The sequence below is a fragment of the Leptosomus discolor genome, chromosome 4 (assembly GCF_034619465.1).
Source record: "Leptosomus discolor isolate bLepDis1 chromosome 4, bLepDis1.hap2, whole genome shotgun sequence".
Classification (NCBI taxonomy): Eukaryota; Metazoa; Chordata; class Aves; order Leptosomiformes; family Leptosomidae; genus Leptosomus; species Leptosomus discolor.
In genome coordinates this window covers 45,516,497-45,541,618 of record NC_141394.1, presented here as the reverse complement: position 1 = coordinate 45,541,618, position 25,122 = coordinate 45,516,497, and the positions used below count along the sequence as shown (strand labels likewise).

Genomic DNA, 25,122 nt, shown 5'->3' with positions numbered 1-25,122 from the left:
AGTGTAATTAAAGGTGACCAGGCACATTTAGAAGTCAATGTGTTTCAGATATTCCAAGCTCAATATTAAAAAACAGAAGCAGAAATCTTATTAACATCTGAAAACCTTGATCAAGTAGTTACATGTTAACACGTACCTGTTTAAACATTTGTGTTTGGTGTGAGTACTGAATTGCTTAATTTTTCAACCTCTGATTTTTAAAAAAGAAATGTTTTCAAGTTGACTGTTCCTGAAGTAGGTGGTTGTTAGAGAACAGCACCTCCCTGCCCAAGGGAGGAGGGTTAAATAGTGAGAGCTAGCCCAGTGTACTAATCTGTGGAGATAATGAAATGAAAGGCAATCTTGAAATAACATTTTTCACTTCTACAATGCTTTTAATTTGAAACCCAAAAAGCACGCTACAAAGACCATGCCCTCACCAGGCTGCAGTTGCTTCTGTTGAATCATTTGAGAGGCTTTTCAGCTGCTCTGACTGTCCTCAGAGCTGGTCTGGCTGTCCTAGCCTGGTACCTCCCTAGCAGAAGTCCTGTGCAAATCAGTGCACTGGTACCAAAAAGCACATTGAAAAACAAACATGGTATAGGCATGAGCACAAAAAATACAGAGAAACCCACCAAACTTGGAACAGAAGTGGTTCTGATGATACACAACCGAGGAACTAAGCAAAAACCTGGATTATTTTGAGAGGTGGTGTGGTCGCGGTGTTTGGGTTTTTTGGGGGGAGGGGCTTCTCTTGATTTATGATGAATCTCTTTGCAGAAGGAATTTAAATCATACTATAGTGTTTTAACTTCTTTTTCTTCCCCTTGGTGAAGTTTCCTTTCTGAAATCTGTATGTATCAGGACACAACAAAAGCATTTGCTTCTCTGGCCTTTTGAGATTAATTACATTTAAATCCAGTTCATCCAATATCTGGGGGATCATTAGCTTGTGTGCTGCTTCCCTTTAACCAGTTCCTTGCTGTTCTGACTTCATGATTCACCATCGCTATGTGGAAAAGAAAAAGAAAAAAAAACAGTGTTATGCTGTTGGGTTAGTTGCCTCAGCAGGAAATAAAATGCAAGAGTATCTCTGGAGTCCATGAGAAGGTGTTATTGGTAAAAAAATTTATCAGCCATGCAATGCATGAAAGGACACTATCTGTAGTGCTAGATGCTGGCAGTAAGGGCTGGTCTGATTCCTCTGCTGGTTAGTGGCTGGTTAATTACTCAGCACACCCTTTCTCCTGCTCCCAGGTGAGGACTGAGCAATCAAATTGTCCTTTTGCCATAGGTGTGGATCATTTTTTACAGATGGAATTTTTGTATTTGCTCTGGCTTCATAATAGGTGAATTTTCTTTGTCCTGCTGGTTTCTGCCTAGCTAGCTTGCTCCCTAACACTTTCTTAATAATGTTTGGTTCATGCCAACATTAAAAATGCAACGCTTTTTATCGGCTGGTTAGACTAGTCAGTGTTAACAGCAGGGGTTTAGACCACCTCTGAAGTTAAAAGGGCCCCTCATAATCTTCCTATTTTGCATATTTTTTTAAAGTATTTTGGCAAACTGAGGCACAGCCTGGGAAAGTATTTCTTTCTGTACCGACTTATTCCCCTCCCAGAATACCTCTCCATAAGGAAGCATCACCCTTCTTTGCACAGAAAGACTAGGAGGGTGCCCAGCAGTGCCCAAGGAAAACCAAACCCCCTTGGGATGTGAGATAAAGCAGGAGGGGATTGCTTCATCATAGTCTGCAGCCTACAAAGACCCATGCTGTGAAGGGGACAGGCTGTGCTTCTGTTTTGCCAGGGGAGTAGAGGTCCCCAGAGAAAAGATGGGTCTTGCCCCCACTTGTGCGCCACAGGAGCATCAGCCCTTGCTGGCCGCCCCTGCGCCTGCCTGCCCGCTCCCTCCTGCATTCACAGGGTGGGAACCCTGGCCCCAGCGAGCCTGGGGAGATTTTGTAGTTCTCTGCTCAGGGACAATCAGGATTTTAGCACTAGGTTTCAAAGGCAAGATATACTATTTTGAATATATATATGTTTTAAAAAGTATATACACATATATATTTTAAACTTGGCTTATGCACAAGGCAGATGACCTCCACCTACAAAGGAGCCCAGGCTGTCATTTTTGCCTCTTGTGCACAAATCTACAGCCTTAACGCTCATGAGTACAAAATTTTGCTATAGTAATAGCTTTGTTTCATTTTACTTCATAGTCTTTCACTTTTCTTCCTCAAAATAGCTGCTGAAAACTTCTATTTATCTGTACGTAGCCCTCTTTCTGACATTTATTCAGCTAAGAGTTTGGTCAGGAAAAGCAGCAGATCTTGGTCAGATAAGGTTCAACTGCAGAAATAAATGGGAACCAATTTTTCTTGTTTACCAGGAAATCCGACCACTTCAGACGCCTTTTCACTTTGACATGATGCATATTTCAAAATTTCATGTAAAATGAAATTTGAAAAAGTAGTTTTGAGTTAAGGGATACACTTAACTAAGAAATATTTCACCAGCCACAGAGTTCTGTTCTTTAAACCTTTTTAAAGTTTTAGATTGAAAAGTCACTTACTCTGAAAAGTAGTTTTGGAACAACTTTCATTCTGAAAATGTCATTATTGAAATGTTTAGTCTCAGATATTTACAAAGTCATATCTTGTCAAAATCAATTCATAGTTCAAAACATTTGGCACTTGATAAACTCCTCCCAACATCTTTATGAAGCAGGAAAACAACACTCAGCCAGCTGTGTTCTGTGAGGCCTTGAGATATTTACCATGTTGAAATATCCTCAATAAAATCTAAAAGAGGAATTACTATAATTTAAGAAATTTGCCCAGACAACGCAGTCTTTCAGAATCTGAAATTGAACCTAATAATCTTGTACTTTGTATTCAACTAATATCCTTTGTCTGAGCAGCAATGAATGTTTTAGAGATAAATAGCCTCTTTTTATTTGCATTTGTTTGCCTTCCTACAATTTGGAGGCATAAATTTCTCTACAGTCTGATTCTGAGATATGAGCCGTAAGAAAATATGCTTAAATAATGTGTTTACCTTTACTCTGAAGTATACTTAGCTGAACAGGGCTGCTTTTTTGCATCAAGGCTTAAGCCTCACTATAATGCTTTGAAGTGACAGTATCTCTGTTTACAGGTGGGCAACCTGAGGTAGGGTGTAGCCCAAAGATACATTTTGCCAGTCAGGAGCAAAAACTCCACCTTCTGATGGGGTTAATGCAAATCCAGTACAAAAGCATTTCAGTAAGGATGGTATTCAAAATGTCAGCTCAAACTGGTAGGTCATGATGACTTTCCTGAAAATGAACTGGTTAAGTTTTTGGAAAGTTAACTTAATGCTTGGGGTGGTGGTGTGCCTAAAAAGCCTTTTATAGTATGACTAACTTTTGGTGTTAGCATATGGCTCAAGCACACTTTGTCCTATACTCCCTACTGTAGTCAGTGGTATGCTCAGCAAATCTGTTTTTAGAGAACCACTGTGCAGCTGCCTCTCCTAAACCATTTCCCCCTCTGAGTTATCATTTAGAGGCTGGAAGGGAAGACCCAGATGGCTAGCAAATCCAGCATCTTTTCCAGCTGCTCAGGGTAAAATTACTGTGCTTGCTTTCATCTGGAACCTAGGCTCTAAGTCTTTTATTAAAAAACAAAACAAACAAAAAAGCCCAAACCCCACAAAACAACAACAACAAAACCCAAAACACACCCACAACACAATGATTTCTCTTGTAATAGGTGTAAGCAGAAACCTTTCAAACAGAAATAGCTGCAGCGGAGCAGCCTCACCAAAAATCTACCCTGAAACTGCAGCTTTGGAGCAACCGAGTTGCTCCAAACTCTCCAGCAGTGGTGATTTAACATCAGCAATATTTCACACCTGAGCAAGGAAACTCAGAAAAAAAGGGAGAGTGGGATATTATGATGGTCTACACTGGGAGGTGAAGCTCAGTCAGAGGTGCACATTGAGCTGAGTTATCTGGTGTCATGGGAAGGGGAAGACCTAGGTCCTCCTCCTGTCACTCCTCCCTGCTGCCGGCCTTGCCTGCTTGTGTCTGCTACTTCCACTGTGCCAGGGATTTTCTTGGCACACAGGATGGTTTAACTGTCTGCTATTGTACCCTGGCACAGAGGAGCTGCTTTGCCCACTCGCTAAAATGCAGCTGCAACAGAAGTGTTGAGGCAAGGGTGATGTACAGCCCCTTGATTTCACCTGGAACTAGGATTTTTAATTAAGGAAAATGGGACTTTGTTGAGAGACATTTAGGGGTTCTGGCCAAAATCTTGGGGAAACCAGCCAGAAAGTTTTTAGGTTTATGAGCTGTCAGGATTGCGGTTTGTCATCCCTCTGAGATCTCTGCTTGGACTGTGAGCTAGTGCCAGGGGAGCACTGCACAGAGGCAGTGGGAAGATCCTTTGAGTTTCTCTTGGGGTCAGACAAGCCCCTCTCCAGCAGGTCACAGCTCCAGCCAAAACATGTGTCAGTGGCTCTCAGGGACCTATAGGCACCTGGTGGCAGAAGGGAGCTGGGTGCTGGTGAGGAGTGCCAGGGAAGACATGCTGAATACTTGTATTAACACTTTGGGAAACTGTGATTAAAGTCTGATCGGTGAGTGAAACTCCATCTGTGCCATCTGGTTGTCTGTCTCACACAGGTTTACAACTGCAAGATTATTTAGTAGTGCAATTTACAGGCAGAGACTGGTTTAGAAATAAGTTGAAATTGAAGTCCCTCTATAAAATATTTAAAACTTAAACAGACCTAAGAATCACTCTATAATTACATATTAAAAAGGTAGATTTTTTTGGAATGACACTGACCGTATTTCTTCAAATAATATGAATTATAAGTACCTTGGGTTGGCAATTGATTCTTTTTCTTCTTCTCTTACAGTAGGCAAACATTCACAGTCAGCTGAAAAAGGGTAAGAAACAGGACTAGAGTTACTCTTGGCAGTTCTTCTACACTTGTGGGTACTGGTGGATGAGAAGCTGGACATGAGCCAGCAATGTTCACTTGCAGCCCAGAAAGCCAGTCGTATCCTGGGCTGCATCAGGAGAAGTGTGGCCAGCAGGTCGAGGGAAGAGATTCTCCCCCTCTGCTCTGATGAGACCCCATCTGCAGTGCTGTGTTCAGCTCTGGGGACACCAGCATAAAAAAGACATGGACCTGCTCGAGCAGGTCCAGAGGACGGCCCCAAAGATGATCAGGGGGCTGGAGCACCTCCCATGTGAGGACAGGCTGAAGAGTTGGGTTGTTCAGCCTGGAGAAGAGAAGGCTCCAGGGAGATCTTCTAGCTGCCTTCCAGTACTTAAAGGGGGCCTACAGGAAAGGTGGGGAGGGACTCTTGATCAGGGAGGGTAGTGATAGGACAAGGCATAATGGTTTCAAACGGAAAGAAGGTAGATTTAGATTAGGTATTAGGAAGAAATTCTTCACTGTGAGGGTGGTGAGACACTGGAACAGGCTGCCCGGAGAGATGGTAGAAGCCCCATCCCCATGGTCAGGTTTCACGGGGCTCTGAGAAATCTGATGTAGTTGAAGATGTCTCTGCTTGCTGCAGGGGGATTGGAGTGTATGACCTTTAAAGGTCCCTTCCAACCCAAACTATTCTATGATTTACTTCAAAATTGCATCAACTTTTATCATGCTATCTCTCTAGAATGTGAAACTGCAGATGCTCTTCTGCACCCTTTTATTTGTAAAATCTGCATGGTGCCCATAGCATAAATGTTACAGGTTTTAAATCCTCCTTCCCTTTGACAGGTGTTGCCATAACTTCTTTGTTAAACATATTTCTGATGTTTATGTACACCTATACAAATTAAGTACTTTTGAGGACAGTTTTCTGTAAACTACCATGGGGAGGACTCTGTTAATTTTCCGCTGCTTATACTTGCACCTATGCTTCATAGTCCAGCTGGGAATTTGGGGCTGGAATTTAGGGAACACTAACATAAGAAAAACCCATATGTAAACGATTTGGTCCCTTCTGTCCACAGAATTTAAAAGAAAGTTTTACAGCACTATTTCCCTGTGTACTATGCTTAATGTCTCTATTTCACTACTGCTGCCTGGCACATGTTTTCTGCTACAGCTCACAGACTGCAAAGGTCAAAACCCCATCATGTGGAGCACTGTGCTAACGCAAAGAAATGCTCCAGAGAGTTTTATGTCCTGAAAAACAAAGCATCCCTAGGAAGTCAGCCAAATGAGCCATTTGGATATAAGGCAAAGGACCAGGATGAAAAAACTATCAGAGTTTCAGCATTTCCTAGCCAATGAAAAGCTGTTAGCAGTTCAGAATCAGGCCTTGGTTAATTCATGCCTTACTGAAGACCTGCATTTTTTTGAGAGCCTTAAAGGAGGATGCATGGCCCTCAGAGATTTTGACCAGGAGATTTCAGCTGGGAGGAAAATGGGGGGAAAAAATACAAGATACTTAGAAGTAGTTAAGAAGGAGCTGAAAATGCTGCTGGTGGTAGTTACTGCAGGTTCTAATTGCTCTGTGGGCTGATAGACTTGACAGAGAAGGTGTAGATGGCGGATGGTGCTGGCAGCAAAGAGCAGCTTATGTTTCATGCAGTAGAGATGGCAAGCGAGTGAAAGGGCACAAAGATGGGAGGGATGTATTCATAAGATCCTGGCAGTAATTCTAAGTGAACAGTGGTCTGCATTATGAGTAAATGAGTGTTTCTTCTACCATAGCACAATGTGGAGCACAGAACTGTAGAAACTCTGAAGGCCGAAAGGACTAGATGCTTCAGAGAAACTAGTATTCATCATTAAAGACGCATATTTAAAAATATAAGTACTGTTCACAGCTATATGTGTGTTTAATAGAAGTGTCTACTGGAAACTCAAAACATTTACGATATTCCATCATATGTTAAAAATAAGCTCCCACATGAACTAAAATACTCCTCTGAACAATTCTACCCCTGACATTTGTGCTGCTATTTCAGTAACAGGGAGTGAAGAACACAACTAAAAATGTTGTAGGAAAAGCAGTGACACACATACAAAATGCCTTACACTGATTTTCTACACATGGGATATAGGTCAGCTACAGAGGGATGATGGAGTAGAGGGGTTACCATGTACCATTTTTGTTCATGCTGTTCATCCATTTGTCAAGCTCTTCCATCTCTATCTCCATAACTGAGGGTGTGTCTTCTTCAAAAATAGGACTTGCAAGGAGGGAGGGGGAAAAAAAGGCATTACACAAAATGCTTAATTCAAACAACTTACAATGCAGTAATTTTGTATGAGTCTTTCATAATTCCAGCCACATGTATAAACTCTGGAAAGCCATCCTAGTCTAGTAATCTGAGAAGATGTCAGCCCAATGGGTGTGAGAGCGAAGGAGAGTTAGCAAGATACCGGTCCCGGGCAGAGGTAGGGCTGGCTGGGACATCACATACAGGGGGACTCAAATGGTGCAGTCTGGGATAAGCCAGGGCACAGGACCACTGCAGCTATTTGAGAACTGTTCCTACTGTAAATAGAAAACTGAAAAATAAAATAGTTTGTCTCTATCCTGCTGGAACACATGGCAGAAGTCCCATTGCTCCAGTGATAAAAGCAGAGGGCCCGATGTTTCATCCTAGCTATGACTGACATTGGCAGTGACTTCAAAAAGAAAGGTCATAAGTAGAGTAACTCTGCATTTATTTAAATGCCTCTGTTTATCTGCATTTTGCTGATCATTCCTGGAGTCACAAGGCAGAAAAAAATACTTCTAGCAAAACCCCCTTTTTTCCCCTCTGAAGGCAATTTAATAACTTCCATCATTGATTAGCAAGATGGAGCTCAAAAGGTATTGATAAAAATTAACACTCTGATAAGAACCACGCAGCTTTTGGCTTGTTTTCCCAGCAGCTAAGGCATTGCTTCCATGGTAGCTGTGCAAGCCTTTCTGCTTCACCTCAGAGAGAGAAGACAAACTTGAAAAACAGGGGAGCAAGTCACAGAGCTTATTCTGAATAGCAAAAGCCTACGATGAGCCTGGGAACAGATCTCCTTTGCTCATGAGGCACCTTATATGTCTTGTGGTTGGCAGAGCTGGGGGTGCCTACAGCAGGCGTAGGGGCAGCTGCAGGTGGTGGGTGCCTGTGGGGCAGTGCTTGCCTCGGCCACCATAACTCCTGTTCTCCTGCTCTAGTCTTACACCTTCAGCTAGATGCTGGAGTCACGCTTTAGCCACCTCTAGAGACAGTTAATTGGAGAAATTGATGGCAAAAGTTAATGGTGTTTAGTGTACAGTTAAATTAAAACAGGTGGTGAAGGAGCCAAAAATCATAATATCCTGTTAGAGTAAAAGAATAAAAAAAAAAAAGAGTGGTGTTCATAAACATTACCTTTTCACATTTTCACTTCCCAGCTCATCTGGAAAAGAAAAAAGTTGGTGTTCATAGTTCTGCTCTTTGTACATACCAGGTCCAAACTGCAAGCAAGCCTTGAATAGGGTCATGTAAAACAGGTTGCATTTTCAAAAGGCGTAATAGTTAACTTGTAGATGAAAGACAGAACTTCTCATCCTGTTTGTAATTGTCAGAGCAACCCATTATTTTTAATCTTGAACACACTAAAAGCAGCTCATTATTAGCTCAGCCATGCTGGGAGGAAACCGACTGTTTGCACTGCGGTGGGCAGGACATGCTTCCCTGAGCAAAACAGATGTTGTGAGAGAAATGGTATCCTGAAAAGGAACAACTGCTACAAAAAAAAAAAATTGTTTACTGGAAGCATTGGGACGTTTTGCTGCAGACTACACACAGGCAATCCGGCTCTGCCTGGAGACTCTGGGAGCTGCTCATGGAGGGAAGCAGGGGATGGACTTGCATGGCAGGTTAGATCTCAGTTAGGCAAATGAAGCTGAACTAGCCAAAGGATCCAAAGCTAGTTATGATCCCAAGACAAAGTAAAGATGGGGAAAAAAGTAGTGTAACAGACATTATTCAAATAAATAACTTCCCCTCCAGGAATCAAGTGACTGAAAAGCCTCAGCCCTCAAAAAAGAATGAAGACCTACATATAGGATTCACGTTGTATACTGTCTTAAATCAGCTTATTTTTAATTCATCATTGCTAATGGGTGCTGACGCCTCCCACTTGTGCCAGCATATTCCCTGACTGCAGAGCCCAGGGCTACAGAACCGTCTGCCCCTGCCTTGAGGATGCCCAAAGTCACAGCTCCAAGCAATAGGCACAGGGCAAGAGATCCCAGGTTTGTGCTCCTGCAAGGCCCCACGTTTCCCACCCCTCTGAAGAGTGTATCTGCATTTCAGGTCATTCAGAAACAGGCAGGCAACTAGGTGCCTGGTTGTGAATTCAGAGTTTGCTACAAGGGTGATTCAGTGGTAAGGTAGGTGCAGCCAAAAAACGCCCTGAAAAATGGACTTAAAATCTGTGTTGAACATGTGTCACTATGCACGTTGAGGAGCTTACAGCCGCACTCTTGTTGTGTAGAGACACTGATAAAACCATTTCAGGACTTCACTTACCAACTGAGTGGTCTTAATTTGACACCTCGGTTTGTTTTCTGTGGCTTGACACTCCAGGTTACCAATTTCTTTGCAAACAGATCAAGGTACCTTCCTGAAGTGCTGCTCTACCTATCGCAGCACCCAGGCAGTCTGACCACGGGATTCCTAGCTCATTTACTGTGATACCTTCATAGCTGCTATCACCCTACAGGATCCCTTAAAAGTATTCCTTAAAACGGTTTTGCTCATTTTATTGAAGCTCCAAGCAGCTTCACCTTGTGGGTAGTATAGGCAACAGAAGAATTAAATTCATCTTGCATGAAGTTGTTAAGCATAAAGACAGAACAAGCATTTGCAGCCACACAGTTACATCTGTATGCTGTTCCCGGCATTGCCAGGAGCCAGAGCTCAGTGCCATGGCTTCCGTGGGTGTGCAGTGTGGGAGGTGCCGAGAAGCAGAACTAGCTCCTGCCCAAGGAGAGGTGTGTGCCAGATACTGCTGGCTGGGGGCGGATCCCTTTCCTATCTGTCAAATGTGCAACTACAGAGAAGTACACCCTATATATGGCATTCCAGGCCTCCAAATAACATTTTCTTAATGTTGAGTATGTCCTAAAGATATCTTTCTGATGCATGAGAAGACAAATTTACCTTGCTTAGACTTTTTCCGTTTATGATGTATTACAAAAAATACGATCAATGAAATCAGCAGGACCAGCAGCGCAACAGGGACAACGTATATCAAGATAGACTGTTCTGCTGCTTCTAGGCTGTCCTGATTGTTGGTGTCATTCAATTCAGTACTTGGAGTACTTTTTGTTTCAAAGCTGCTTTCAGTGGTGCTTGCAGTGACAAGTACTGGCTCATGGTCATCCACAGTTGAAGAACGCGTGGCAGGAGGAGGCGTTACTGTAACCGTGGGTAATATCGGCGATCCATCTCCTGAACCACCATCTTCAGAGCCTGTCAAATACATGAGGACAACTTAACATTTCATGGGGTTTATTGGTATTATCAGTGAGTCAAACTGTACAGCTTTAATATATATTTTTCATTTGATATCTTAAAAAAAACCCCAGCAAACGCCTCATACGCACAGATTTGGAGTCTTGGGCATCAGATGTAAAATTAGATCACAAATTCATCACAAACATCTTACCAGTCCTGACTACGTTCTTCAGCTGCCTTTTACTGGGACGTGTCAGCATGCGTGGTCTGTCTGCATGCAGCTGTCTTGTACAAACAGACTGTTTTTCCTGCAGGTTGGCATCCGGTCTCACTCTCACTAAAAGTCTTCTGCTTCTCAGTAAACCACACCATCCTGCTTTGCTCCTCAGCCTTGGCACATATGGCCGCAACTTCTTTTGCCCCTCCCCTTACCCAAGGAGCTAGTACTCCCTTCGGGGAGACCATTATCCCTGGTCCACCCATTCCTCAGGCTCACTCATTTCCCTGTTTCTGTGCCTTTCTCAAAATTGTTAAATTTGTTTCACTGTGAAAAACAGAATTGGCGAAAGGAAGTCTGAAGCTTGCAGAAGCTGCTGACTTTCACTTCTGCATGGGCTAGAAGAGGTAGTAGTAACACAGGAACTTTACTGGGTAGAGATGCAATTAACTGCTCCTCTGTCTGATCCTACAGACTGGCTGAAGAAGCGTATGGTAAAGAGTCAATGCTGGTCATTCTTCACAAAAGAGGTTCTGAACCTTGACTGGGGTTTTGGTTTCATTTATCATACATTTTGCAAGAAACATGTCTAAAATTGGCTATATTGGTAATAGTGAAACAAGCTTTTTTTTTGAGGTGAATTAAGAGTCTGTGTTGACTGTCAGGCTTAACAGAAGTACAGCAAATTCTGGGCTGATACTGTATTCTGTACTGATGCCAAAAATCCTGTTGTAGCCAAAGGTGCAGGAAAGAGTCCTTAGATAAATTACATGTTTCCAAATGCAAAGCCTTCAATAATTTTCTTAGCATGAAATTAAATGATGATTTTTTCTGTTATCTGCCCTTTCAGATACAATGCTGGCATTGTGCAGCTCTCACTGTATACAATAAAGAAGGACAGGATTTCATGACTTTTGCAATGACATGTTTCTCCTCGTTCTTGTAAAATGCTGGGTAGCCATAGTTTCCACCAGAGTTAGCAAGAGCTTAAGGTTTTCAGCACCTCAGTGCTGGCATTTCCAGTCTCACAGGACTGGAACCAAAAGTACTTAGCATTTTAAACGCTTTTGTAAACACATTAATCTTCATAATGGTCCTGAGAGATGAGCAGTTATCATCTCTGTTTTACAAATGAGAAATCAGAAGGACAGGGATGCTGTCCTTCCCAGGGACAGAGGGGAGTGAGTGAGAGAGGAAAACTGGGATTAGAGCGCTATCTCTTGCTTAATCCACTCTGCAGCATCTCCTCTCCTGTCAGATTTGTCTTGAAGAGGTGATGAATATCTCAGGAGACTGAATTCCAGGAAACCCAATTTCAAACAAATAAAATGGTTTGAGTGTGACAGCAGTGATTTATCTGGGTTTTTATGCTGCACTTATCACTCAGGCACCCAATTGTTTTATCAGTTCCTAAAATCTAGGAAAGAATTTTAACACTTAATAAATAATATCTAATACTTGAATATAATACTGCAAAGGTCACGAGACTGACTCACCACAATACAACAATGAAAACGTTAGCTCTTCGGTGGCAAAGCACACTGTGTCAATAATATCTCTGTGGCTTTCTTCCACATTTAGTATTTCAGTCAAGAGCAAAACATGACCTCTACCTCCCTTGCAGGTAATGACCCCTTACGCATGTGCTCCTCCACCCCTTCCGGTGATCTGCTGGCTGTCCTTAATCCTATTGCAGAGGACAGGAGGGATACCTCTTCTCCCTTATTACTTTGGCCACTTGACTTTTCTTTCCCCAGGTAGTTTATAGTCCCTGGTGCCTGTGGCCGCTCCATTTCAATTGCTGTTGCACAGAGTGGTGAGGTATTGTTAGAGATGTTTGCACGGCAGACTGCAGCATGATGGACTGTGCTACTGGCAGAGCTGCTGGACCACCGCAGCCTCACTGAACTGCTTCAACGACCTTGCTTCATTTCCCTCCTCTAGCCATCGCCCTGGAAACCTGTCATCTGCCGCATTTGATATGTTGACAAGGACAAGCCCTTTGCTTAAAATAGTACCAATGGGAAAGGGTGTCAGAAAAATACCTTATTTTTCATTTATTCTTAGAGCTAAACCAGATTTTTAGAATGTCTAAAGCATGATGTGACTTTGAAGCAAAACCAGTCACACCTCATTAACTGCAGTGCTATACTTTCAGCTGCAGCGTATGCTGCGCTTGATTTCCAAGAGAGACTTTTCCAGTGCCTCTGGTAGTTTTTATTTACCTGTTTTTGAACTATGAAGCAGATTTCAAATCGTTTGTCTCTGTGTGAAACAGAATTACCTTTTCTAGTCTCTAGGCAAAGAAAATGGCAAATCACAGGGAGTGACCTTGCTGCCATGTATTTCTGTTCACTTTGCATAATTCCAGGGACAAAACAGCATCTCTTCAGTGAACGCCATTTCCTCTTACAGAGATCTCTCTCCGAATGGACAAAATATGTCTTTCAGCAGAAGGGCAGCCAATTGCACAATGTTCTTGCAAGGATATTGCTCTTATTTCCTGTGTTTCACCTGCTGCCTCGACACATCGCTATCCAGCTCTTCTGCCCGTCACCTCTGAGGACCAGAGCTCAGACCTGAGGGATACCCAGCCTGTCACAGAGGGACAGCTCTCGCTCTCAAGCTACCCATACATCGCATTTTTTACACAGTAGGAAAATCACAACCTGCACCTGGGTGGGCCTGGTAGCTAGCACCAAGGAAGGGTTTGTGCCTCCAGCCTGGCAGGGAGGGACGGACTCAGGCCTCCCAGTGCAAGCACAGCGCTCACCGCAGCCAGCTGCCCGAGCCACAGGAGACCCATGTGGCTGGCCCCAAGATAGTCGTCATTTTTTCATAGTGTTTCAGTTTAAAGTGCTCAAAATAGTGAGCAAGCTGTGTTGAAGCTGGTCCCAGTGGCTGTTTTGTAGGGTGAATAAAAGCTGGACATTGCGCGGTTTGGAGCAGAGCAGGAGAGCATCTGAAAGTCAGAGGTTTTGTGAGACGCTGTTCAAACATTTTCTCTATACCCAGAGGGAGGCAGATTTGTGGTGGTCGTTCATAGCATGAAATCTCTTGTCAGCTGTGCTTGGGTTTCATCTTGCAGAGATCTACTGGCTCTCTCCAAAAGGGAGTCTGACCATAACATAACATACATTCAGTACGGAAAACCAAGGGCCATGGAGTGGAACGAGCAGCAAATCACATCTGACCACGTAGATATCTCCTCAGCTTTGCAACGCCCGTGCCCTTCCTCTTGCTGAGCTCAGCCTTATACTGTTGGCTACAGTCTCGTAGCTGTACTCTGCCCTCTGCACAGCTCAGCCAAGGAGCAGCTGCTCACACAACATCTGCATCGGCTTCAGCTTTGTCTGGACCACCTCGGGCATGAGTGCTGGTGACTTCTCCCCATGTCAAGGGAAGTGGACGGGACCATGCTGCAGGTTCAGCCCAGCCCATATTGCCACTTTCCATGCTTTCAAGAGCAGAAGGGAGAGGGACTGGCATGCAGCTGCCTCCCGCCCTGATGGGTAGCTGGGCACAGCTGGAACTGGAAGCTAAGAAGCTGGAAGCTAAGAAGTTGTCAGGTTCCCACCACTGAGGTATTAGAGGATCTAGTCCTCAGGGGACCAAAATGCCTGAGCAAGCCCTAGCAGTGGCTCAAAGAAGGTTCCATTACAGTTCTTATGATTTACAAAAAAGTTATGTTTCTGTATGCTGATACCATGGTATAAGGTACGATTCAGTATTTTCTCCTTAAAAAATATGCTTGGATTTCTGATGGACTTTGCGTGAGTTTTGGAGGTGCTCCCAAGCCTGACTTTCAAGGGAGACAGAGGGAGTTGAATATACCGAGCAGCTTTGCAGTCTGGAGTCCAAACAACTGCATCTCAAACAAACGAACAACATTTCTGTTGTTGCAGCATTTCTTTCTCTGGAGGTTTGTGCTGTACCACTCAGAGGTGGTGATATGAGCTCCTCGATGAAGGAAGTGGGCAAACAGGTTTCTGATTTCAGCTGGATGTGAGGCAAAGGAAAATAGCCAGCAGTCAGCACATTCAGTTCTGCTGTAAAATCATCAATCTCTCTGCTGCTTTCTCATCAGACTTGAGGACTGGGGTCTCTGAAGGGAATTTTTCAAATTACACTATAGTACCTACTTATAGAAGAAAAAGGGATGAGGTAGAGAAAAAGCAAGAGCTGAGTCGATGGGATAGTCAAGCTTATTAGCTTGAAAGGAAATGTTTTGTTTCTCCAAACTTTCCTAGAAGCTATAAAAATGCAGTGAAAGCAAGTCTCACAAGAGGGTGACAAAGCAAGCAGAGGCCATAAAGGTGTGTATGCTGGCGTGAAGTTACCACATCCTATATCACTCTGCTCTGCACACACATTCCTTCTGGTGGTATAGTCATACCACTCCATGTGGTGCGTACGATCCCCCCTCCTATTGCTTGACTCATCCCTGTTCTGTTCTTCTCCCTCTACTGCACGTTGCTGTAAGAAGGGCCATTCCTTGCCATGGCCGGGGCTTGCCCAGCTGCCTGTTGCGGCAGGTCCCGCCTGTCAGTCTGGCTAGAAGAGGAATCCTTAAAAGCCTGCAGGCTAGCTGTCGGGTGCATACGCTCTTCTGATGAGGGAGCACAAACATTTCAGGATGGCTAATCTGTAGACAAGATTCTGTTAAAACTGGATGCTTAGAAAGTGTTATCTAGGTAAACCTTAAACAACCATTTAAGTTAATTTATAGATGATGGAAACTCTTTTCTCCTCACTGTGCTTCCATCCAGCTGAAGTGCTGCATTAACTGCCCGTGTTGCAAATTCAGTCACGCATCTTAGACCCAAACTGTGAACCTGTAGTCCCATTTTTTGCCCCCAGTACTAAAGGTTTTCCAGACCAATTTATGCATTTAGTTGCATCTACTTAATCTCATGGCCTTCTAGCTCTGCATCAGTGATACCCATGTGACCTCACTGTGATGCAAATCTCTTGGTGCTCCTTGCTCTCAGGAGGACCCTGAAATTAAAGATTCAAAAGCTCTGGAGGCTCTCTAGCTATCATAAAATATCTTGAGGAAAAATAGACTGGGGTCACTGACTGAAATTTAGTATACAATCTTGCTGATGTAAAGGAGAGATTTTCTGAAATGTCCCCGAAGTGCTTGAATAAAACACAGTGGAAGTTTGTCTGTGTAGATAAAATGGAGGAATAGGAGTAAATACGTGCAAGGAATTGATGTGTTCGGTAGAAAGGGGTTTTCATCTGCTTTTTAGGGGACTGCAGTTCGGAAAGAGAGGATGTAGGAAATCCTCATTTCTTATATTGTTGCTTTGCTACAAAATTGTAACAGGCAACTCTGATGGGTTCAAACCCATTCTGAAGATCATTGCTCGGGGGGGGGGGGGGGGGCAGGTAAAAAATATCACTTCCTGAGGGACCGTGGCTTTGTAGGGGACTTTACCTAAAACACTCTGCCGAAGAGAGAGTTGCTGCCTGTGCTCACAGTACAAGCTACTGAATATCTGGATCTTTGGTAGCAATGTGTCTCTGAATGACAGCTCAAAACAATAGCACAGAGACACAGACAAAATAAAGCACTACCTACGACCAACCCAGCTCTTCCACTTAACGATCTTACATGCTTTACTGCTTCTCTCTCTTATGTGTTTTCTCTCTCCCTGCGCCAGACCACTTGTGCTGCAATTTCCCACATGTTACATCGAACATGGAGGGACATGGCATAAACTGGGAAATGCCTGTAGGGTCAGAGCCTTTTCCTATAGGCTATAGTAAGGGCCTTAATACTTGTTCCTAGGGTCAGCACATACCTAGGTACGTCTTTAGGGCTGCTGCAAGGCTGAGCAGTGAGCACCATCACCTGGAGCAGGGATGGCCACTGCTGGCCGTCAGCAGATCACTGGAAGGGCTTTCTGCCTGCATAGAGCAAGGAGACGGGCAAGGGGAAGGGGACTGGTGCAAACCCCGATGTCCCCTCAGCATTGAGCCACGACAGCGCCAGCACCCAGAGATGAGACCTCAGGCATGCTCTTAGAGCTACTGGCTTAGAGTAATTGTAGTGTAGCTGGAAGAAAACCATCTGTTAATCATAATCCAAATGGCAAGGCTAGGGTTTTACAAGGCTCCCACATGGTATAGGAACAGGACTTACAAAGGCTTCAATCTGCCTATGCTGCAAGATTTAATCATACTCTTATTGCCTATTTTGTAAATGGTTTCTAGAGAGTAGACACGAGACCTGGGAGATCCCCAAGAGCTTCTGCCCCCACTTCTCCAGCAGGCCACTTTAAATGTGAGAACCGTGTCTGGGACTGGAGGAAAAAGTCAAAAATCTCCTTTAAAGGTCCTGCCCTGTTCATCTTTGAGCATGGAGGGGTGAGAGCAAAGGATACCCCCCAGGAGGCTGCCCTCAGTGGCGGGGCTCCCAACCCACCAGTGCCTCTAGGGTACTTAGGTCCCTACGTAAACTCTTCCCCCTCCAGTTCAATTTTCCCCCAAGGCCCAAGTTCACAATTTCTCCCCTCCCACCCTTTCAGTCAGAGTAAGCCCCAGGTACATTTTAGGGCTGGTTGCATAAGCAAAAGCCACCTTTGTATGGGGAGAAAGGGACCCTGCTCTTCTCCGGGCGGGTGCTCTCCTCCCCTTCCCCAGCAGCTGGAGACTGGCTCAGGACGCCCAGGGCTGACAGCGGTACCAGAGAGCTCTGGCAGAGCTGACTCACTCCCATGGAGGAATTGTTCCAAAATCAACTGGAATTTAAAGGTAGACCTATGGGTAGGAAGCCCCTAAAGGCAGCGGGGAGTGGGTTGGAGCACCTGGTATGTGGCATCTGCCTGGTGCTTTGTGCAGCCTTTCAAAGCCCATCACAAAGAAGGACGGGGGGCACTCAGCTGTGGGCTGGGGGGGTTGGGGACTAAGGCGTTCCTCTGCCCTGTGGAGATGGTGATGAAATACTAGTGACAGTACACTGCAAATGAGCTAAGGAAGCTGGAGCCTGATCACTGCGTTGCTTGTGTCACGCTCCTCTGTTTCCCTGGGACCTCTGTTTTGCTCTGTCCAAGGTGGGATTTTTCCCTCTGACCACTTTGATTCTGAGCTACGTTCAATGCTTGTGGCGTATTTTCTTAATGTGTCTGTAACACAGCAGGGCTGTAGTAACGCAGACAGGACCAAACCATTTTATACCTCACTTAGCTCACACTTATGGCTAAGCAAGACTCCTAACCGCAGGCAGCTCAGCAGCGCGCCAGGAGCCAGCAGCCCAGTTTTACACCCTGCTTATAGTACTGGTTTTCAGGGAAAAAATGCCTATACCAAATGACCTATTTCACTAATGCATTTTAAAACCTTTATAAAAGCTGTCCAGTGATAGCTGAGAGTGACCGTCCTCTTTCCCTGCTTCTGGAGAGCTCCTGCTCGCTACAGCAGGGAGCAAACACTCCTAGTCCATACTGAGGCACTTTGGCAGAGATTTGTTCGACACCAAAAAGCATATAAGCACCCCCCAGCAAGGTTTTACTAAGAGAGCTGCCTGTCTTGAGCAGCTGCTGGCTGCCAAAATGCCAGTGGAACAAACTATCCCCCATGAACAGGTGAGAGCCTCTGCACCAACATCCCAACGCTTCAGCATTTTGTTGCAAGCAGCTTTTCCACTCACGGTTCTTCCCTTCGGAAAGTCAGAACACAAATCCGCGCTGCTGATCACTTTGTTCTGCAGCTGAGAATTCAAAATATTTGTCTCTGGAACTGGCTGTTCTGTTGTTAAACCGGTTTCAGTGCACCAGGACTACGGAAATCGGCAGTCAGCTTTTGAATGGATGCATTGCTCTGTCTCTAACTTTATTACTAAATGCTGATAGTATGGGCATGGGGTTAAAAAAGTACAACAAATAATTAAAATTAGAACTAAAATGCCTGGTAGGCCAGCATGGAAACTGGTTCCCTACACACCTGCAATTTAGGAAATGTAGGAATTGTAGGATCTGGTTGCTGCTGTTCAGGTTAGGTCTAAGGAAAAAAAGTCAGGCAGCTGAAAACAGAGAGGGTAAACACAGCTAAAAGAAGTGGAAAGCTAGTCCCCACAGATCTTTCCTAGGGCTCAGTTTGGAGGGTGTTGCCCTCCGTCTCGGTCCCATCGCTGCATGCACGAAACGCGGTCCCACCTCGGAAGGCAAAAGGCGCTTTCTTACTCACTGTTCTCCGCAGATCCTCCGGCCAGCGACAGGGCAGAAAGCAGCATGAAGAGGTTTTGCTTTCGCATGTTGCCTTGGCGGCGCTCCCACCCGAGGGGCGCTTCGGCGGGCTCCCTGCTTCACCCGAACATTTACATTTCCTGTTTCCTGCCGGGGTGCATCTGAGCTGCATTTCTTCAGGAGATGGACTCTCTTTGATGGGTTTTAGGAAGTGATGTAATTCTGTCTGGGCCTGTCAAGCAAGCAATGATTGCAAAAGAAAGAAGGAAGAAAAAAAAAGAAGTTGCTCTTCAAGCACTAACTTGGCTGAAGCACCTCTATGCTGTAGGTGAGCGAGCTCCTTCTCTCCTCTACTTTTTTGACTCTCAACTTTACTACCATCTCTCTTCATCTACATGCAGTATCATGGGGGCAAACATCACACAAATACATCAGACACAAAATTTCATTTATGCATTCTATCAGAAAGGTTTTAAGTTGGTTTTCAGGGTGGTTGAGCAAAGCAGATTTCAATAGTGCCTCCCCCCCCCCCCCCCCCCTTGGTTTTCAAGCTGTAATACTCCCCCTAGCGCGGTGCGACACTGTGTGCATTTATGACCCTAAAAGGCAACCCCCAAGCAGTGCTGCCTCCAGCAAATGGGAAAAATGGCTGGTTCACTTGGTAGCCTGTAACTGAGTATTTTGGGCTGGTTTGAGCCAACCAAGAGGAAAAACCAGAAAACCACATAATTTTTTGTTAGGAGCAGGTGGCTTAGCTGGAAAGCACTTAGACACTGGTGTGATGATGGCTGTAGATGACAGAAGGTCTCGAGCCCCACAAGGATGCAGTGCCTGGCATGGAGGTCCATGGTGCCACAGCTGATGGAGGTGTTGAGGGGGCAGGTCCTGCCTCCCTTCTTCCCTTCTCTTGATTTTTGCTCCTTCCCAGTGGTTCTACTGGTGTAGACCGGTACTGGAGTACTGTATTCAGTTCTGGGCCCCTCAGTTCAAGAGGGACAGGGAACTGCTAGAGAGTCCAGTGGAGGGCTATGAAGATGATGAGGGGACTGGAGCATCTCTCTTATGAGGAAAGGCTGAGAGACCTGGGGCTGTTTAGCCTGGAGAAGACTGAGAGGGGACCTTATCAACAGTTATAAATATCTAAAGGGTGGGGTGTCAGGAGGATGGGGCCAGGCTCTTTTCAGTGGTGCCCAGTGACAGGACAAGGAGCAACAGGCACAAACTGGAGCACAGGAAGTTCCACCTGAACTTGAGGAAAAACTTCTTTACTCTGAGGGTGGCAGAGCACTGGAACAGGCTGCCCAGAGAGGTTGTGGAGTCTCCTTCTCTGGAGATACTCAAAACCTGCTTGGACGCAGTCCTGTGTGACCAGCCTTAGGCAAACCTGCTTTAGCAGGGGGATTGGACTAGATGATCTCCAGAGGTCCCTTTCAACCCCTGCCATTCTGTGATTCTGTGATTCTGTGATTCTGTTTCTGGATGGGTACGCAGACTGTGGGGCACGTCCCCCTCCCCCCACCCTGCCCTGCTGTCCCGTCCTCTGCCCCCACTGCCCCACCACTGCCGACTCACCCAGAAACACACAAGGTTGACCAGGAGCTTCCACGTATTGCCTGTAGCTGGATAAGAGCACCAGAGGAGCTCAACATTAAACCTAACATTTTCAGTCTTCCTGCTCTATGGGGTGGACCTAGCCAGGGCTTAGAATTTGGACCCAGATCTAAATCATACCTGTCCCCAAGCAGGGAGGGTGGTTGGACCATAGGTTTGGTTTGTTCCACTGTACAAATAAGTGCTAGGTCTAAGATTCATCCCTCTGAGTCCAGGAGAGTCAGCACTCCAGATTTTACTCTGCAGCATCTCAGGTTTGAGCCATTTTAAATAGTTGCCTAAAATTTTCCAGGAATAAACTAAAGAAGAAGAGATGTATGCTGCGTGTGCAGCAGCTTCATGTTACTTCCCCCAGACATGAGTCTGTGCCAAAATAGGTTTTCTGCTGAATTAGTTAAAGCTGACATCGGTGAATCTTTCTGTTCAGATTGGTGGGAGCTGCTGCAGCGACCAATCGTTGCTCTGCTTCTCCAGCTAATAATTTTTCTTAACACACTGATGCTTTTATAGGTCATCAGTTATAGTTTCTTAGCTTGAGTAGCTGAGAAATAGGTCAGTGATTCATTTAATGACCAGTTTGTTGATAGATTTAAAACACTTCAATGACTTAGTTAACTAAAAACTGGTTGCTTAGTATTGGCAATGTATGATTATGCACTACATAAAACTAGGGTGAAAAAGCAAAGCAAAGTTACAACATCGCAGCTACAAGAAGATAAAGAGGAGCTCTGAGTTATGAAACTGCTGACTGACTAATTAAATATTTCTAGGATATATTCTTTAATATGATGTCATAGCCATACATGATAACACTTACCAGACAGAAGTGTCAGAGGTGAGACTTGCAAGTGATTTTAAGATTTTCCCATTAAAAAATGACAGACGTTCCCAGTATTAGTAATAGTGTCCAAATGATATAGATACTTTCAATTATGAAAGTACAGAAATTGAGGCTACCCAGGCATCTCCTATGTGCTCAGAGGCACTGTGGCTTTGTCTAGTCTGGTGACTGGAAAACCAGTAATTGCCCGTCTGGCCAGCATGGGCAAAGACTGTCTATGTTTTCATAAGCATAGGTCCTAAGGCTGTTACTATTGTCCAGCCCCAGCTTTTCTTTAACTTTAGTCAACAGTAGGCAAAGTCATACTTTTAAACAGTATTTGTGTTGCCTTAATGTATAAATGATGTGCTATCCTCCTTCCATTTCTTCCTCATCTCCTTCTCGAGTTTGCTGCTTTCAGTCTTTCTAATACCATGTGGGCTGCAAACATGCTCTCCCGGTTTATCCTGCCCTGCATATTTGGCTATTTTGCCCCACTCTGTAGACTTAGCCCAGCTCACTCATCCCTTACTAAAACATAAGCCTAGATGGAAAGACTGGAAGGGAAAAAAGGAAAGGACTTGGTTTTGTTTTGTATCTTTGCTGGATTTTTATCTCATATTTCTAATGTACAAGACTACATCCTTTCCTCTTTTCCCTTCCAGTCTTTCTATATAGGTTGCAGCATTTCCCACTCAGATTCTCATCAACTATCTTTGACACATGTCTGGCTAACAACTCATCACTGCCCCTTGAGAGCAAGATAGCCACCCACTGGTGTGTACCTAATTAATGATTTCTAAGGCAAATTAAAATTCAGGATACATGACTTTGTGCCACATTACATTCCAATTAAGACTCTAGAGCGATACAAAGGCAGCTTGGCATGCATTTGACTATTTCAATTTTTAAAAAAAATATAGAGAAAGAAGAATGAGATATTTTGGATGGTGATGAATGGGACTGTCACAGAAGGGCAGTTACCTCGGCCCATCCCCACCAGCGCTGCAATCGTGCTCCCCTGAAGCACTCCTAGTGGGGTCCCTTTTGCCTGCCTGGGAAGCAAGGTTAGTACCTTCACCTCAGTTGTTGTCTTCAGCCACATGCTTCTCTCTTCACAGTAGAAATACAGAAACCAGAAGCTATAGTGACAACCTTGCTGCAAAACAAACCTGTGCATTTGGAAAGCCAGGTGGCTTAAGTCACAGATGGTTTTTGTAAGAGAGGTAGATTGTATATGATAATTTCATAGGCCTTAGTGTATTTACTAGGATCCTTAGCAAAAAGAAATGTCTTTTCCCAAGTGAAACATCTAAGTTTCCTGGGTGTTTTCAGCATATGTGACCCAGCTGGAAATATCTGTACATGCTTTCTGTACTGTTTCATCGATTTTTATGTTATAAAGGCCATTTCTGACCACCTAGCTAGGCTAATATTCTTCCCTAATCAGAGAAGAGTTTGCATCACTGAGATTACAAGATGTCATCAGTATGATATTTTCAGAAAAACAGAAATGTTTTGTAACACTACAGCCACTTGACTCACACTCATCTTGTTCCTTATTCCTATGAAAACTCCAACAACAACAACAGCTAAACTTTTGAGAATGATGGAGCAAGTTGCTGGTTAGTTATAGGGCTTATATTATAAACTCCTGCTAGTGCAGCTTGTCTGCTGCAGATGTCAGCAGATAATCTGCCTGCTCTGAAGTACAGACACCAGTTGAGTTCTGCTAGTCCCTTAATGACTTATTTCTACCTCTGACTTATGCTGGGAAAGGACAGATAAAATTTTCCCACAAGTCACTGTGAAAGAACGGGAAGTTGCACTATATTGCAATTCACTGCAACATACACACACAAAACATTTTTAAAGAATCCCCAAAGCAAAGGAGGGTGTGCAAAGCCCACAGGGATCTTCTCAAGCCAGCCCAAGCACAAGCTGCAATGGTGCTTCTGCGGGCTGCTGAGATAAGCAAGAGTTGCAGAATCATGGCTGAAATCCACAGCATCCTCATGTAGAAACCTCATGAGGATCTGGAACTGGATCCATGGCTGCATTTGTTTCAGAGCAAGCTTTGCCTGTGTGAGTCACAGAAGATAAAGCTCGCTCTCTCCAGTAAACTCTCTGAATTCTGGATTATATGAAAAGACAAGTTACATTTTATTTCGGCTGCAGAGGTGCTCGAGAAAAAGATTTATACCTTTCTGAAACCAATGCCACCAGTATAAATTAGAAAAATGCTTAGAACAATGAGATATTGTCCCTAACTGGGTATCATCAAATAACATAACTAAAAAGAGAGTGACAATAAAAGCATAAAACCAAGTACCTGACAGTTCTAAGTACCTCTTTACTTAAATGGGCTTGTAAATTTCTGATTTCTTTTACTGTCCTTTTCTTTATATTCTTCCGTACGCAAAACACAAGCTGTTAAATCATGGCTATAACATTTCGGAGACTTTAATGGGAACAGAAGGAAAATACAAAACTATACTTGAAAATATCCAGATATTTCTATTTAAGTTTCCTTTAACAAAATGAAAAATGAATTCAAAGAGAGACTTCTAACTTTGAAAAACTCCTCTGAAATGAAAAAGGCTGCAGGGTGCAGCTAGGGCGCTCTCAGACTTGCGTCCAAGTGTAGCTGGACACTTTGTTTCTACTCATTTTTTGGAAAGCAGTACATGGATTATAAATGTTGCACATGTCAAAAGCTTCCTAAGTTATTTGAAACTTGTGTAAAATCCTAAAATAGAGGATGCCTGTATTCTGTTGTAGTACTGGCTGTGTTTAGAAATACGCTTCCTCCTGGGGGCTCAGCTTTACTTCAGGCAAAATCAACAGCTGAAGACTGCATTTCAGAAAGGACGATGACTGGTCAGTAAAGTCATCTTGTTATTCGAGCGCTAGAGAAACACAGTGTTATTACGTGATGTAGGTAGTCCCAAGCAGTGCCTCCATCTAGCCTAGTGCAGGGTCTGCCCATGAAATCCTTCACCCGCCATCTTCCAAGACTCCTGCCATTGAAATCCGGGTCAGACTCCGTGAGGTCTATCTTTGTCTCAGTGCAGGTTGGATGAAGGTGGGATGAACACCCCAAAGTACATCTTCAGGGTTTGTTTTTCAGGAAAGCCTGGGCTTAGTGCTGCCAGCTTCATCTTCCCTTCAGTGGCTAAATAATAAGGGCTCTGTCCGTGCTCCTGAGCTCCAGCAACAGCCATGTCCTTTTCTGCCCCCAAAACTAACTGTTTTAACATGGAAAACCTAGGTGGTTGGCTTAAGAGGCTGTGCCTATGCAGAGCATCCTCATGAGACATGAAGCCATAAGCACTTCAGACAAGCAACCAACGTCTGTGCAATGTAATTCTGAGAACAGGGTTTTCAGGCACTTTTATTAATTTTAACACTATTGCTATTGTGACAGAAATCTACAATTTATTAAGCTTTTCTATTTGAATCCTTTGAGGCCAGTGATGAAATGAAACTGAAATATAATGCATCAGTTTTTAAAAGGGCTTGGGTCACTTTCCTGATCTTTTATGTCTGAATAAATCAGGTTTTCACTTCTTTTCAGAGCAGCACAGGGAATTATTAGCTACATATTTGTCTCATTCTTTCGAAATAATTATGTAAATGTCCTATTACAATGCTTAGGGTCTAAGCTGGAATTAGGGACTGAAATTATTTAAATATAAATTTTCTGCAGGGTTGCAGTGTATCCCAAGCTTGTATTGTAAGTGCACATTTGGTATAAACAGTCCAAGAAAAACAAATTTAAGGAACAAGTGTTTCATTGTGTCATTGCAATTCTGCTGGCAGGAGAGGGTCCCCTTTCACTCCCAATCAG

General features: G+C 44.1%; 1 protein-coding gene across 1 annotated transcript; it reads right to left on the bottom strand.

Annotated features, from left to right (window-relative positions):
- Positions 1-501: 501 nt before the first annotated feature.
- Positions 502-18,968, bottom strand: TMEM154 (transmembrane protein 154). Its single transcript, XM_009961057.2, has 6 exons — positions 18,843-18,968; positions 10,136-10,447; positions 8,357-8,384; positions 7,101-7,186; positions 4,850-4,910; positions 502-988 (listed from the first exon to the last, which is right to left on the bottom strand). The coding sequence occupies exons 1-6, from the start codon at positions 18,907-18,909 to the stop codon at positions 973-975; spliced, it is 570 nt and encodes a 189-aa protein (XP_009959359.2). The 5' UTR covers positions 18,910-18,968; the 3' UTR covers positions 502-972.
- Positions 18,969-25,122: the final 6,154 nt, after the last annotated feature.